The 11956-nt window shown below is 58.5% G+C and overlaps 1 protein-coding gene across 1 annotated transcript in view; it reads right to left on the bottom strand.

Annotated features, from left to right (window-relative positions):
* Positions 1 to 11956, bottom strand: part of OBSCN (obscurin, cytoskeletal calmodulin and titin-interacting RhoGEF) — a gene marked incomplete at its 5' end in the record, with an annotated part of 76159 nt that overhangs the window by 58659 nt on the left and 5544 nt on the right. Inside the window, 14 exon segments of the mRNA XM_015571524.1 lie at positions 4 to 118; positions 438 to 793; positions 1851 to 1965; positions 1968 to 2015; positions 4364 to 4627; positions 4942 to 5205; positions 5303 to 5569; positions 6561 to 6827; positions 7191 to 7463; positions 8578 to 8844; positions 9094 to 9360; positions 9933 to 10205; positions 11290 to 11556; positions 11653 to 11919. Of these exon segments, the coding sequence (XP_015427010.1) occupies positions 4 to 118; positions 438 to 793; positions 1851 to 1965; positions 1968 to 2015; positions 4364 to 4627; positions 4942 to 5205; positions 5303 to 5569; positions 6561 to 6827; positions 7191 to 7463; positions 8578 to 8844; positions 9094 to 9360; positions 9933 to 10205; positions 11290 to 11556; positions 11653 to 11919 (3310 nt within the window).

The following is an 11956-nucleotide window of genomic DNA, read 5'->3' as shown; positions in this document are numbered from 1 at the left end:
TTTCGCCCCTTCCTCCACTCCACAGGGGCCGCCTTGCTCAGCTCGCAGCGCAACGTGGCTGTGGCCCCTTCCATGGCCTCTTCCTTCCCCAGACCCTTTGTGAACTTCGCGGGCAGGGCTGCGGGGGGTCACAGTGACACAGAGAACTTAAGGTTGTCTGCGGGACTCTGTGTCCAGGACAAGGACACCCACAAGGACCACACAAGCTGCAAAGGGCCACGTGCAAATGAGAATGAATGCACAGATGGTGACAGAGGCAAACTGAGGAGAGTAACAGAGGAGACAAAGGACTGGACACAGATATCAGGACATGAAATTGGCCGCAGCCACAGCAGGGAGATGCTCAAGGAGAGACCCAGCCACACAGCCCTACAGAGTAGAAGGTGGTTTCTGCAGACACCAAGCTATTGGCTCACATGGCCACACATGGTCTTTACCCCTGATGGTCAGTGTGGCTGACGTGCTCTCCTGCCCGCACACACATGAGTACTCCCCAGCATCTGCCACTGCCAGACCTCGGATCTCCAGCTCACACAGGACCCCATCCTGCCTCAGGCTGACTCTGTCCCCAGCTCTGAGGGTCTCGAGCCCCTTCCTCCACTCCACAGGCGCCGCCTTGCTCAGCTCGCAGGGAAGTGTGGCCGTTGCCCCTTCCGTGGCCTCCTCATTCCTCAGATGCTTTGTGAACTTGGCGGGCAGGGCTAAGGAGGTCAGAAGGACCCAGAAAACATCAGCTTGCCTGGGGAACTTGGGGGTTTGGGCAACACATGGACACATGACAATAAAACACACTCTGGAGCAAACGAGGATTCATGAACACATGGAGACTGGTGGGAAGTGTTGCCTATCCAGGTGAAAGCCAGTGATGAGAAGGAGGAGCTGGACTCTCAGTGAGGGCCTCTCAGCAGGACAGACACAGGGAAATGGCCATAGTTTCAATGGACAGAGACAGTGACCAGAAGGATGTAATCTGGAACCTTCTGTTCCTTGTCCTGCCTCAGACTTTGAGATCAGAGTCAAGACCCCTGGTCCCGTCCCTCACTCAACACACCAGCTGCTCAGATAATAACACCATGGCCATGGCCCCCTCCATGGCTATTTTTTAGCAATTTGTGACCCTTACAGGTATGGCTGGAGGAGGCATGAAAAGGGCTGGCTAAATCTCCCCCACGAGTTTGCATCAGCGCTTACTCCTCATCACCTCCTGTAGCTCCTGAGGCCAGAGCTGGACAGACCAGAGTAAGAAACACCCCGGCCTGGAAGGTCCGTGAGCTTGTTGCGCTGGTACAAGTGTCCTTAGAACCCCCACACTTCTAGAAGCAGCCACCTGGAGCCGCCTGGAGCTTGTCACCGCAGGTCTTGTACTCTGACTGTTGGCTGAATGAAGCCCTCGGAGCCGTGCTCCTTTGGTCTCCCGGGAAGTCTGACTAGCACAGGGCACAGTGCGTCCCTGCTGGAGGCGCTGGGCTCTGTCCATGCAGCATGGGGAGTCATGGTGGTGGTTTCTCCCCCAAGGTCTGAACATCGTGCACATGATGGCCCTGCCCAGCCTCCAGAATCCTCTTCTTCACTGTCCACCTTGTCTCATGGGTGGGTCTGGAGGCCCATGACTGGCGGCCATCACACCTGCAGAGGTGCCCTTCTCTCTGCTCTTTCTGAGGCCCACCCTGGCTCTGTGCTCCTTCATCGATGTTGCTCCTTGGACCCTCCTAGGACATTGAGGTGGCCCCGTCCTGTCTCTGTCCATCTACTTGCCCTTCAGGAGGAGCCAGGACCTCAGGAGGGCCCCTGAAGACCCGGGCCCCTGAAGACCCGGACCCCCTGACCTGTCACCAGACTGCTAGCCATACCTCACTATGGCCAGGCCTGGTCCTGATTCCCCATCGCTGAGGGTCTCAGGCCTGTTCCACCACTTCATGGGGGAAACCTGCCAACTCACAGACATGTGCAGCATGGACATGGAATTTCCATGGCTGTCTCAGGACCCAAGACTTTTGTGAATTGGGGTGTCAGGACTATGGAGGGTCAGATGGACACACAGACCATTGGATGCTGCAGTTTGTAGACAGGAAACAGGCCACACATACCAAGCTGGCAACACAGGCACCTTCTGGAGGTGGGGCCCCAGGGACACAGGCAGGATACCCCTCACAGGGGCTGTTCTGATGAGAGGGGACACCCACCTGCCTCCTTGCAGGGGGGCCCACACAACTGGCTACCATCCACCACACAATTGGCCCCTAAGCCATGGGCCAGCCCACCAACTCCAGCTGAGCGAGCCCCTACCCCAACCCTCAGCCTGGGCTCTCAGTCCACTCCAGACCACCTGACCACACACAGTGAGCCCCCTACTGCTGTAGGGGAGAACCATCAGACCCACCACAACACGAGATGCAGACCCCAACCCAGAGAAGATGTCCACCAGCCACAGAAACCAGTCACAGACCCTCCACTCTGGCATGGACACCAACCACCCCTTTCTGGCTAGAACTGTGCTCTTCAACCGAGCCCTCCCTGTCCTTCCACCATCTCAGACCTCCCCTCCTTCTACCCTACCACACCCACCTCACCTTCTCACTTCCCACACCCACCTCACCACCTCCCCTCCCACACCCACCTCACCTCTTCCCCTCCCACACCCACCTCACCTCTTCCCCTCCCACACCCACCTCACCTCTTCCCCTCCCACACCCACCTCACCTCTTCCCCTCCCACACCCACCTCACCTCTTCCCCTCCCACACCCACCTCACCTCTTCCCCTCCCACACCCACCTCACCTCTTCCCCTCCCACACCCACCTCACCTCTTCCCCTCCCACACCCACCTCACCTCTTCCCCTCCCACACCCACCTCACCTCTTCCCCTCCCACACCCACCTCACCTCTTCCCCTCCCACACCCACCTCACCTCTTCCCCTCCCACACCCACCTCACCTCTTCCCCTCCCACACCCACCTCACCTCTTCCCCTCCCACACCCACCTCACCTCTTCCCCTCCCACACCCACCTCACCTCTTCCCCTCCCACACCCACCTCACCTCTTCCCCTCCCACACCCACCTCACCTCTTCCCCTCCCACACCCACCTCACCTCTTCCCCTCCCACACCCACCTCACCTCTTCCCCTCCCACACCCACCTCACCTCTTCCCCTCCCACACCCACCTCACCTCTTCCCCTCCCACACCCACCTCACCTCTTCCCCTCCCACACCCACCTCACCTCTTCCCCTCCCACACCCACCTCACCTCTTCCCCTCCCACACCCACCTCACCTCTTCCCCTCCCACACCCACCTCACCTCTTCCCCTCCCACACCCACCTCACCTCTTCCCCTCCCACACCCACCTCACCTCTTCCCCTCCCACACCCACCTCACCTCTTCCCCTCCCACACCCACCTCACCTCTTCCCCTCCCACACCCACCTCACCTCTTCCCCTCCCACACCCACCTCACCTCTTCCCCTCCCACACCCACCTCACCTCTTCCCCTCCCACACCCACCTCACCTCTTCCCCTCCCACACCCACCTCACCTCTTCCCCTCCCACACCCACCTCACCTCTTCCCCTCCCACACCCACCTCACCTCTTCCCCTCCCACACCCACCTCACCTCTTCCCCTCCCACACCCACCTCACCTCTTCCCCTCCCACACCCACCTCACCTCTTCCCCTCCCACACCCACCTCACCTCTTCCCCTCCCACACCCACCTCACCTCTTCCCCTCCCACACCCACCTCACCTCTTCCCCTCCCACACCCACCTCACCTCTTCCCCTCCCACACCCACCTCACCTCTTCCCCTCCCACACCCACCTCACCTCTTCCCCTCCCACACCCACCTCACCTCCTCCTCCCCTCAAACACCCACCTCACCTCCTCCTCATCCTTCACACCCACACCACTACCTCACCCTATACAGCTGCCTTACCTCTCATGGCACCCAGGTCCTAGACAGTGGACCCAGATCACCTATATGGCTCTCTCATGGCCAGTCATGTATGCTTGGCTCCCTCACTTGATCATAACTCCTGACATCTCTGCATCAAGGGCCACACTTAGATCTACTTCCTAATCTTTGCTGGCATAGCCTCCTCAAAAGGACTGTATCCCACCATTTGTCTAGTGTGGCTACTCTCCTCCCCACCCCCACCCCCCACCCTCTGATGTGACCCCTGTAAGAGAGGAAGCTTTGTTTTCTGATCTATATCTGGGAAGGCTTCACACAGCTTTGTGCTGACATTACTGCTGCAGGACAGCAGGAGACACAGAGGTGGAAATACCTACGCACACGAACATAGCAAAGGACCTGCCCAAGCCCTCAGACACAGAGCCACTGCTCCATATGGCCACATGCAGTCTTTACCCTTGACTGTCAGCGTGGCCGACGTCCTCTCCTGCCCACACACGCATGAGTACTCCCCGGCATCTGCCACCGCAAGGCCATGGATCTCCAGCTCACACACAGCCCCTTCCTGCCTCAGGCTGACTCTGTCCCCAGCTCTGAGGGTCTCGAGCCCCTTCCTCCACTCCACGGGGGCCGCCTTGCTCAGCTCGCAGCGCAGCGTTACCACAGCCCCTTCCGTGGCCTCCTTGCTTCTCAGTCTTCCTATGAACTCCGCAGGCAGGGCTGTGGAGGGTCAGAGACAGAGAACATGAGATTCTGTGAAGAGCTTTGGAAGAGAACCTAACAGGACAGAGGACGTGATACAGACACTGACAGGAAACAGAACAAAACCATCAGTGACACAGCAGTGAGAAGTGGCCTAGATGCTGGTTTCTCATGGTTTGCACAACAGCCAGGAAGGTGGAAGGGATTCTGTGGAATTATGGGAAGAGAATGACACTGAGACAGCAGAGAACATGGAATGAGTGCAGGCAGATGTCATGAAGCGAGTAACTGAAACAAAGGCACGGCTCTGCTCAGCTACACATGGTCTTTACCCCTGACGGTCAGTGTGGCCGACGTCCTCTCCTGCCCACACACACACGAGTACTCCCCGGCATCCGCCACCATCAGGCCACAAATTTCCAGCTCACACACGGCCCCGTCCTGCCTCAGGTTGACTCTGTCCCCAGCTCTGAGGGTCTCGAGCCCCTTCCTCCACTCCACAGGGGCCGCCTTGCTCAGCTCGCAGCGCAACGTTACCACAGCCCCTTCCGTGGCCTCCTTGCTTCTCAGTCTTCCTACGAACTCCGCAGGCAGGGCTGTGGAAGGTCAGAGACAGAGAACCTCATCCTCATCCTCCTACAGGGGATGAAAGATACCAATGGGGCTGCAAGGGCAGGGCAGGGGCACTCGTACCCTTCACGGTGAGCGTGGCTGAGGTTGTCTGGTCCCCGAAGCAGCAGACGTACTGACCGCTGTCGCCGGGCTGCAAGTCCCGGACCACCAGCTCCAGCATGGTACCCTCCTGCCGCATCCTGTACTTGCCTCCTGGCCGCAGGACCTCATCTCCACAGCGCCACTCCACAGGTGCAGCCACCGTTGACAGCTTGCAGCGCAGTGTGGCAGCACCGCCCTCTAGCACCTCTATGTCCTTCAGGCTTTCCCGGAAGTGCACGGGCCGCGCTGTGGAAGGCGCAGGCTCAGCTTGTCCTCACTCCTGCATGCACCTGGGGCTCCCCTACAGCTGAGGAGGGCTGGAGGGACCAGCACGGTGCAGGAGGACCACCTCACCCTTCTACATCAGGGGCTAGTGAAAGTGACCCTCCAGGAGGGGGAGCCAAACAAAAGAACAAAGAAGGGTGGGGTGTCATGAGCTGCATTGTGTCCCCCTTCACTCATTGGAGCCCCACCCCCAGGACCTCAGATGGTTCTGTATTGGCAAGTGGAGCCTTTAAAGATGTGAAGAAGGCGAAGTGAGATCACTAGAATGGGCTCTAACACCATATAACTGGGGTCATTATAAGAAGAAGAGATCAGGACACAGATATATACAGAGGGACGGCCAAGGGAGGACATAGGAGGAGATGGCCATCCACACAGCAAGGACAGAGGCCTCCAGGGGACCAGCCCTTCCCACACCTGGGTCCCAGACTTTCAGGCTCCAGGACTGGGAGAAATAAATGACTGGAATTTGAGCTGCCATGTCTATGGTATTTGTTACACAGCCCAGGCTGATGGAGATAAGCCAAGCCCAGGGGAGGGAGGGGAGATGTCAGAATACAAGACAAAGGGAGGAGAGATGTCAGAATGCAAGACCAAGTCAGGAATAAAGTACAAAAGATACTGGCAGTCAGGAGACCAAGAGAGGGTGAGAAAGGTTCTATTAGCAGCAGAGACTCAGACCCAGAGATGGGGAGAAGCAGTGAGGGGGGATAAGCTGTGGAGAGGCAGAGCCAGACGAAACACCCCCTCCCACCACCACCACCATCACCACCACACACACACACACACACACACACACACACACACACACTCACAGACACCGAGAGGGCAAAGACAGAGAAAGAAGGAGCTGGGTGAGGTCTGGGGCTTCCCCTGCCCTGAACAAGATGAGAGCGGTGGGCACAAAGAGCATGGCTGGAAGCTGCCTGGTCCTTCCTGCCTGAGGGCTCACCGTGGATCCTGACGATGGAGCTGCTCCAGGCACCCGCAGCCTCACACTTGTAGCGCCCGCCATCCTGCAGGGTGGTGCCAGTGATGACCAGCTGGGCTCGGCGGCCCTCACGGCTCAGCTGGCACCGGGCCGACCCCCGCAGGGTTTTCCCATCCTTGGTCCAATGCACAGGGTTGTCCGGGACAGTGGTCTCACAGACCAGAGTCAGATCCTCCCCCTCCATGACTGTGGCATCCGTGAGCTCCTGGGAGAAGACACTTGGCTTCTCTGGGGACAGAGAGAGAAGTACAGGGCACATGGAGGCTCCTGCAGAAGCTCCAGGTGTCGCTGCAGCCTAGGTGACACCCCAGGTCAGTACCCATCTGTCCACCTCAGCCTAGGGACACAGACAGGCCGGCCTCTGCATGGCTCCCCACACTCCAGGGGCATGGCCAGGCCTATGCCACGCTGACCATGGAATCAGTTCTGCCTACCACGTGCAATGATGCATCCTGAAACAGCCACACCCAGCCTCCCAAGCCCACCCTGGCCCCAAGGCCCAGCCCACAGCACCTGCTCTGTGAGGCCCAGGACACACTGCATCCTGAGCCCCACGGACGGTCCCCACCACAGCACAGGCATGCAGCCCACCTGTGACCCGCAGGGTGGCCGAGGACCGCTGGTCGCCCGCTTCAAAGTAGACAGTGCCCGAGTCCTTGAGCCCAAGCTCCCGCAGGGTGAGCACGTGGTAACCACCCGGCTGGGTCTCAATCTCATTGAGCTCATTAGGGTGCAGAGGTGTTTTGTCCAGGAACCAGCAGACAGGCCCATAGTCCCCAGGGGAGACACGGCAGCTGAAGGTGGCAGAGGAGCCCTCCTGCACCTCCGCGTCCCTCAGGTCCTCCGTGATGAGCACTCTCTGACCTGGGGGACAGGGTGGACACATCAGGACCCCACCAAGGGAAACGGGGTGCTCTCCCAGACCTCTAACGGGTTCAGGATGATGACACTGAGAAACAGCAAGGAAGTCAGAGCTAAACTGACCAGTCCCATGGACACGCTGATAAAAGACGTGTGATTGTGTGAAACTTAAATCCAGTGCTCTGGGGGTTTGACATGAATTGCTAGGAATTTTTTTTTTTTTTTTTTTTTTGCTGCCAACTTAGGTCAGGGACACTCAGAAGAAGTTAAGCACGAAAATGGGTGTGCAACAGATTTCTCCATATTCACGGGTGTTTTGAAGCTGCCGTATGCCGGGCACTAGATGCCAGATACCAGATGCCAGGACACCAGGCACTAGACACCAAACACAAGACATTGGATGGACACTGGGCACAAAGCCCTAGAAAGCACAGTTGGTGTGTCAAGAGGTGACTGGTCAGAGAAAAATAATTTTGATTTGAAGACCGACACTCAGAGAAAAGGCGTGGGCCACCAGATGGGCTCATGGGTGTGTTTTTTGTTTTTAATCCTCACACGAGGATACCTGAGGTATTTTTTCCACTGATTTTTAGAAGAGTGAGAGGGAGGAAGGGAGGGAAGGAAGAAGGGAGAGACCCTGGATGCTGGCCCTGGGATACGGAAGGTCGGATTCAACCCTGTCCAGATGCCAACATGCCCAGGAACCTGGCCCAGCCTCTGACCCCAAGTAAAGCATCAGTTTCTTTATCTGTGAGATGGAGACAATGATGACCCTCACCCTGCCTGTCAGGTACAAACAGTTCCTCAAACCTGGAGACCTCCATGCACAGAGGCGGTACATCTCCGTGCAAATACACACGAGCTTACGCAATGGGCTTGGGCACTGCCAGCACATAGGAGGAGCTCCAGAAACACAAATGCAGTAATAAATGAGGACTGCTGACTGCTTCGCACAAGGTCCAACTGGGAGGCCACAGAGATGAGCCACCCAAGGCAACCCCTCCAGACGATGGGGAAACCAAGGCTGGGCTTGTCCAGGGCCTCTGAGACAGTTTTACACAAGGCTGACACTGGCCACGTCAGAGGTCATGAAATCCGTGCAATGCACCAGCCTCACCTTGCACCACGAGCCGTGCCTGGGACCTTGCCTGGCCAATATCGCAGGAGTACGTATCACTGTCTGCCTTTTCCAGGGCACTGATGGTGAGCCTCAAGGTCACGCCCTCCTGGCTGGGTGCATGCTTCCCCGAGGCATGCAGCTCAGAGAGGCCCTTTCTCCAGGTCACCGTGGCTGCAGGGCGCTCTGTCTTGCAGGTAAATACAGCCAGGCCTTTTTCCTCCACCTGCAGGTCAGCCAGCTCCTCTGTGAACCGGTTTGGCTTTTCTGGGGGAAGAGATAAGAAGGGATGGGGGTGAGGCTTACAGACCCCACAGGACATGGGCAGTTCTTCCCCCGGCCTGCCCATGCAACCTCAAGGAGTGGCCTGAGCCCCTTTCCTCTGGACCCCTTCCCTTTCCACTTTGGATAGCACAGTGGAGGCCCTGAGGGAGTGGCCCCATGACACACTGCGCCCCATGACACACTGCGGGAGAGAGGCCATGGGCGCTGCCTCAGAGTTTCTTGTGGAGTTACCTTCCACATAGAGGCTGGCTGTGCTCTTGGAAGCCTCTGTTTCACATGTGTATTCTCCGGAATCTTTGAGTGAGGCCGCGTGGACTACCAGCATGGCCCGCGTGCCCTCACAGAGCAGGTCATACTTCTGACTCTTGCGAATGGCTTTCCCATCCTTCAGCCAGCGCACTGGGGAGTCCACCCGTGACAGCTCACAGCTCAGTATCGCATCCTCCCCTGCCATGGCCCGCTGGTCTTCCAATGGCTTCGTGATGTCTGCTGGCCTTTCTGAAGGAGTAAGAGGCTGCCTGTGAGTCACGGCCACGGCCACACCAGAGACAATGGCAGGGCTGGTGCTTGGAAACCTTTAGGCTCTGGAGGCCAAGCCCACAGCCTAAAATTCTAGGACCTCAAACCTAGGAGCCTCGGAGCCTTGGAATGCCAGGAGTCCTCACTGTGACAAGAGAGGCATCTTTGAGGGGGGGATATGAGAGCACAGATGCTCTCAGCATTGTTCAGAGCCCGTGACATCACGTAGCCATGGCTGGTGCCACCTGTGAGCCACGCTTCACTGATCTGCACCAGTGTTTATGCTGGGAGCATGAGCTCAGTGGTTTCACTGGCTGGTGACCATGTGCCCTGGAGCTGCCACAGCAGTCAGGCCACAGGTGCGAGACCAGAAGCCCTGCTCCTGCCCCCAGATGACCAGAAACCCCACATCCCAACCGGAGCTCTGGGCCCCCACCAGTGGCTGAGGGAGCTGGTCTCCAGAAGCCTCCCCTGGAAAGCTGCCCAGCCGAAGGCTCCACTGCAGGTTGCCTGGGGAGAGTGGCCCATCTGCCTGGGTGCGTGGTGCCCACCTTTGACGAGGAGCGAGGCCTTGGAGGTGAGGCCGCGCACAGAGAAGACCACCTCCCCGGTGTCACTCAGCAGTGCCTCTCGCACTGCCAGGGTGTACTTTCGGCCCTGGCGAGTGGCCCGGAAGCGGCCTGTGCTGCCCAATGTCTTCCCGCCGACTGTCCAAGTGGCAGTGTCACCTGTGTCCTCATGGGACAGGATACACTCGAAGTTGCAGCCCTCACCCTCTAGCACCTCCACGTTCTTCAGCCTCTTGGTGATGCCCACGTGCAGGTCTGTGAACCAGGAGAAGCAGTGGTCACTGTGGCCAGGCCCCAGACGCCTGCCCCTCAGGACCAGCATCATTGAGCCCCATAGTGTTCCAGAGGCTCAAATACCCAGCCTCCCCAGCCCACTCCGGGCAGACCTGCTGCCCCTCAGCCAATGCCCCCTTGGCCTCCAGCTGGTCACACCCTGGTGTTTGGATGGCCAATAGCTGTGAGTTCTGACCAGGGCACTGCCTTCCTGCTACAGAACAAGGGGCAGAGAACAAAGCATCAGTTTTCAGTAGCTCACATGCTCTGGAAGGATAGGTGCCCCGAGTGAAAGTGCCGTTTAGCTCTGGGACAAACCCACTGCACCACCCTCCCCCCTTTCCTGTCTCATCTCAAAACCCACCAGATGTCAAGGACCCACCACGGGGTCACAGAGAACAGGCCTGTCGTGCATGTGGAAGGGAAACAAGACTACTGGAGCTGAGCCAAGATAGCGACCACCTGGTTGGGAAACAAGTTCCAGGGCATCCTCCCACCCCCTGACACCTTGGTCTCTCCTGCTTCCCACCTCCGAGAGGCTCCAGTGATTGGCTTCACACCTGCCCACACACATCCCCTGGTGCACAGTGAATGTCTCCAGGTCCCTGTTGGTCAGGCACGGCCTGGCCCGTCTCCCATGCTTCACTCCGTTGCTATCGTCCCTGCTAACCTGCCTGCATCTGGGCCTCCTAAGGATCATGTTAAGCCCGCTCCTCCTAGAGCAGTGATGGCGAACCTATGACACACGTGTCAGAGGTGACACGCGAACTCATTTTTTTGGTTGATTTTTGTTAAATGGCATTTAAATATATAAAATGAATATCAAAAATATAAGTCTTCATTTTACTATGGTTGCAAATATCAAAAAATTTCTATATGTGACACAGCACCAGAGTTAAGTTAGGGTTTTTCAAAATGCTGACACGCCGAGCTCAAAAGGTTCGCCATCACCTGCCTGACCTCTCCTGACTCAGTGAACAGCCCGGGCTTGAGTGGGCAGGGCCTCAGTATGTGGCCACACCTTCTGTGCCAGGCCACGCCCCCTCTCGGCCACGCCCCCACGCACCGTGCACGCTGACATTCGCGCAGGTCTCCTCAGTGCCCAGATGGCAGGTGTACAGGCCCGCGTCGTCCAGGCTCAGGTCGTGGACCACCAGCCCACGCGTGCCCGCCGTGTGCAGAAAGTCGTACTTGTCGCTGGGGCCCAGCTCCACTCCGTCCTTGCGCCACACTACACCCGCCTGGGGGTCGGAGACCTCGCACTGCAGGGTCAGGGTGCTCTGCTCCTCCGCGGACACGTCGTCCAGCGCCTTCAGGAACACCGCCGGCTTCGCTGCAGGACGAGGTGTCAGGAGGTGAGTGAAGGAGCCGCCGCCTCACCAGCTGAGACCCCTGAGGGGACTCCACAGACCCGTGCAGGCCGCCTCACCTCTGACCTCCAGGCGGGCAGAGGCCGTCACCTTGGGGGAAGAGACGCACACGGTGCCCGCGTCCCCGCGCCTGACCCGCTTCAGCACCAGCGTGTGGCGGTGGCCCTCGTGGGTGATTTCATGGAAGCTGTCGTTGTAGAGGGGCGTCCCATTGAGTGACCACTCCACCTCTTCGTCCTCGTGGGAAAGCTCGCACGAGAAGCAGGCGCGGCCCTCCTCCGTGGCCTCCGCGTCCTGCAGCGGGCTTGTCACGGTCACCTCCCGCGCTGCCAAGAGCACACGGAGGCTTAGCGCGGCACCACC

This window comes from Myotis davidii, unplaced genomic scaffold, assembly GCF_000327345.1.
Source record: "Myotis davidii unplaced genomic scaffold, ASM32734v1 scaffold648, whole genome shotgun sequence".
Lineage (NCBI taxonomy): Eukaryota > Metazoa > Chordata > Mammalia > Chiroptera > Vespertilionidae > Myotis > Myotis davidii.
Note: the sequence above shows the minus strand (reverse complement) of the source record. Positions and strands in the feature narration are given on the sequence as shown.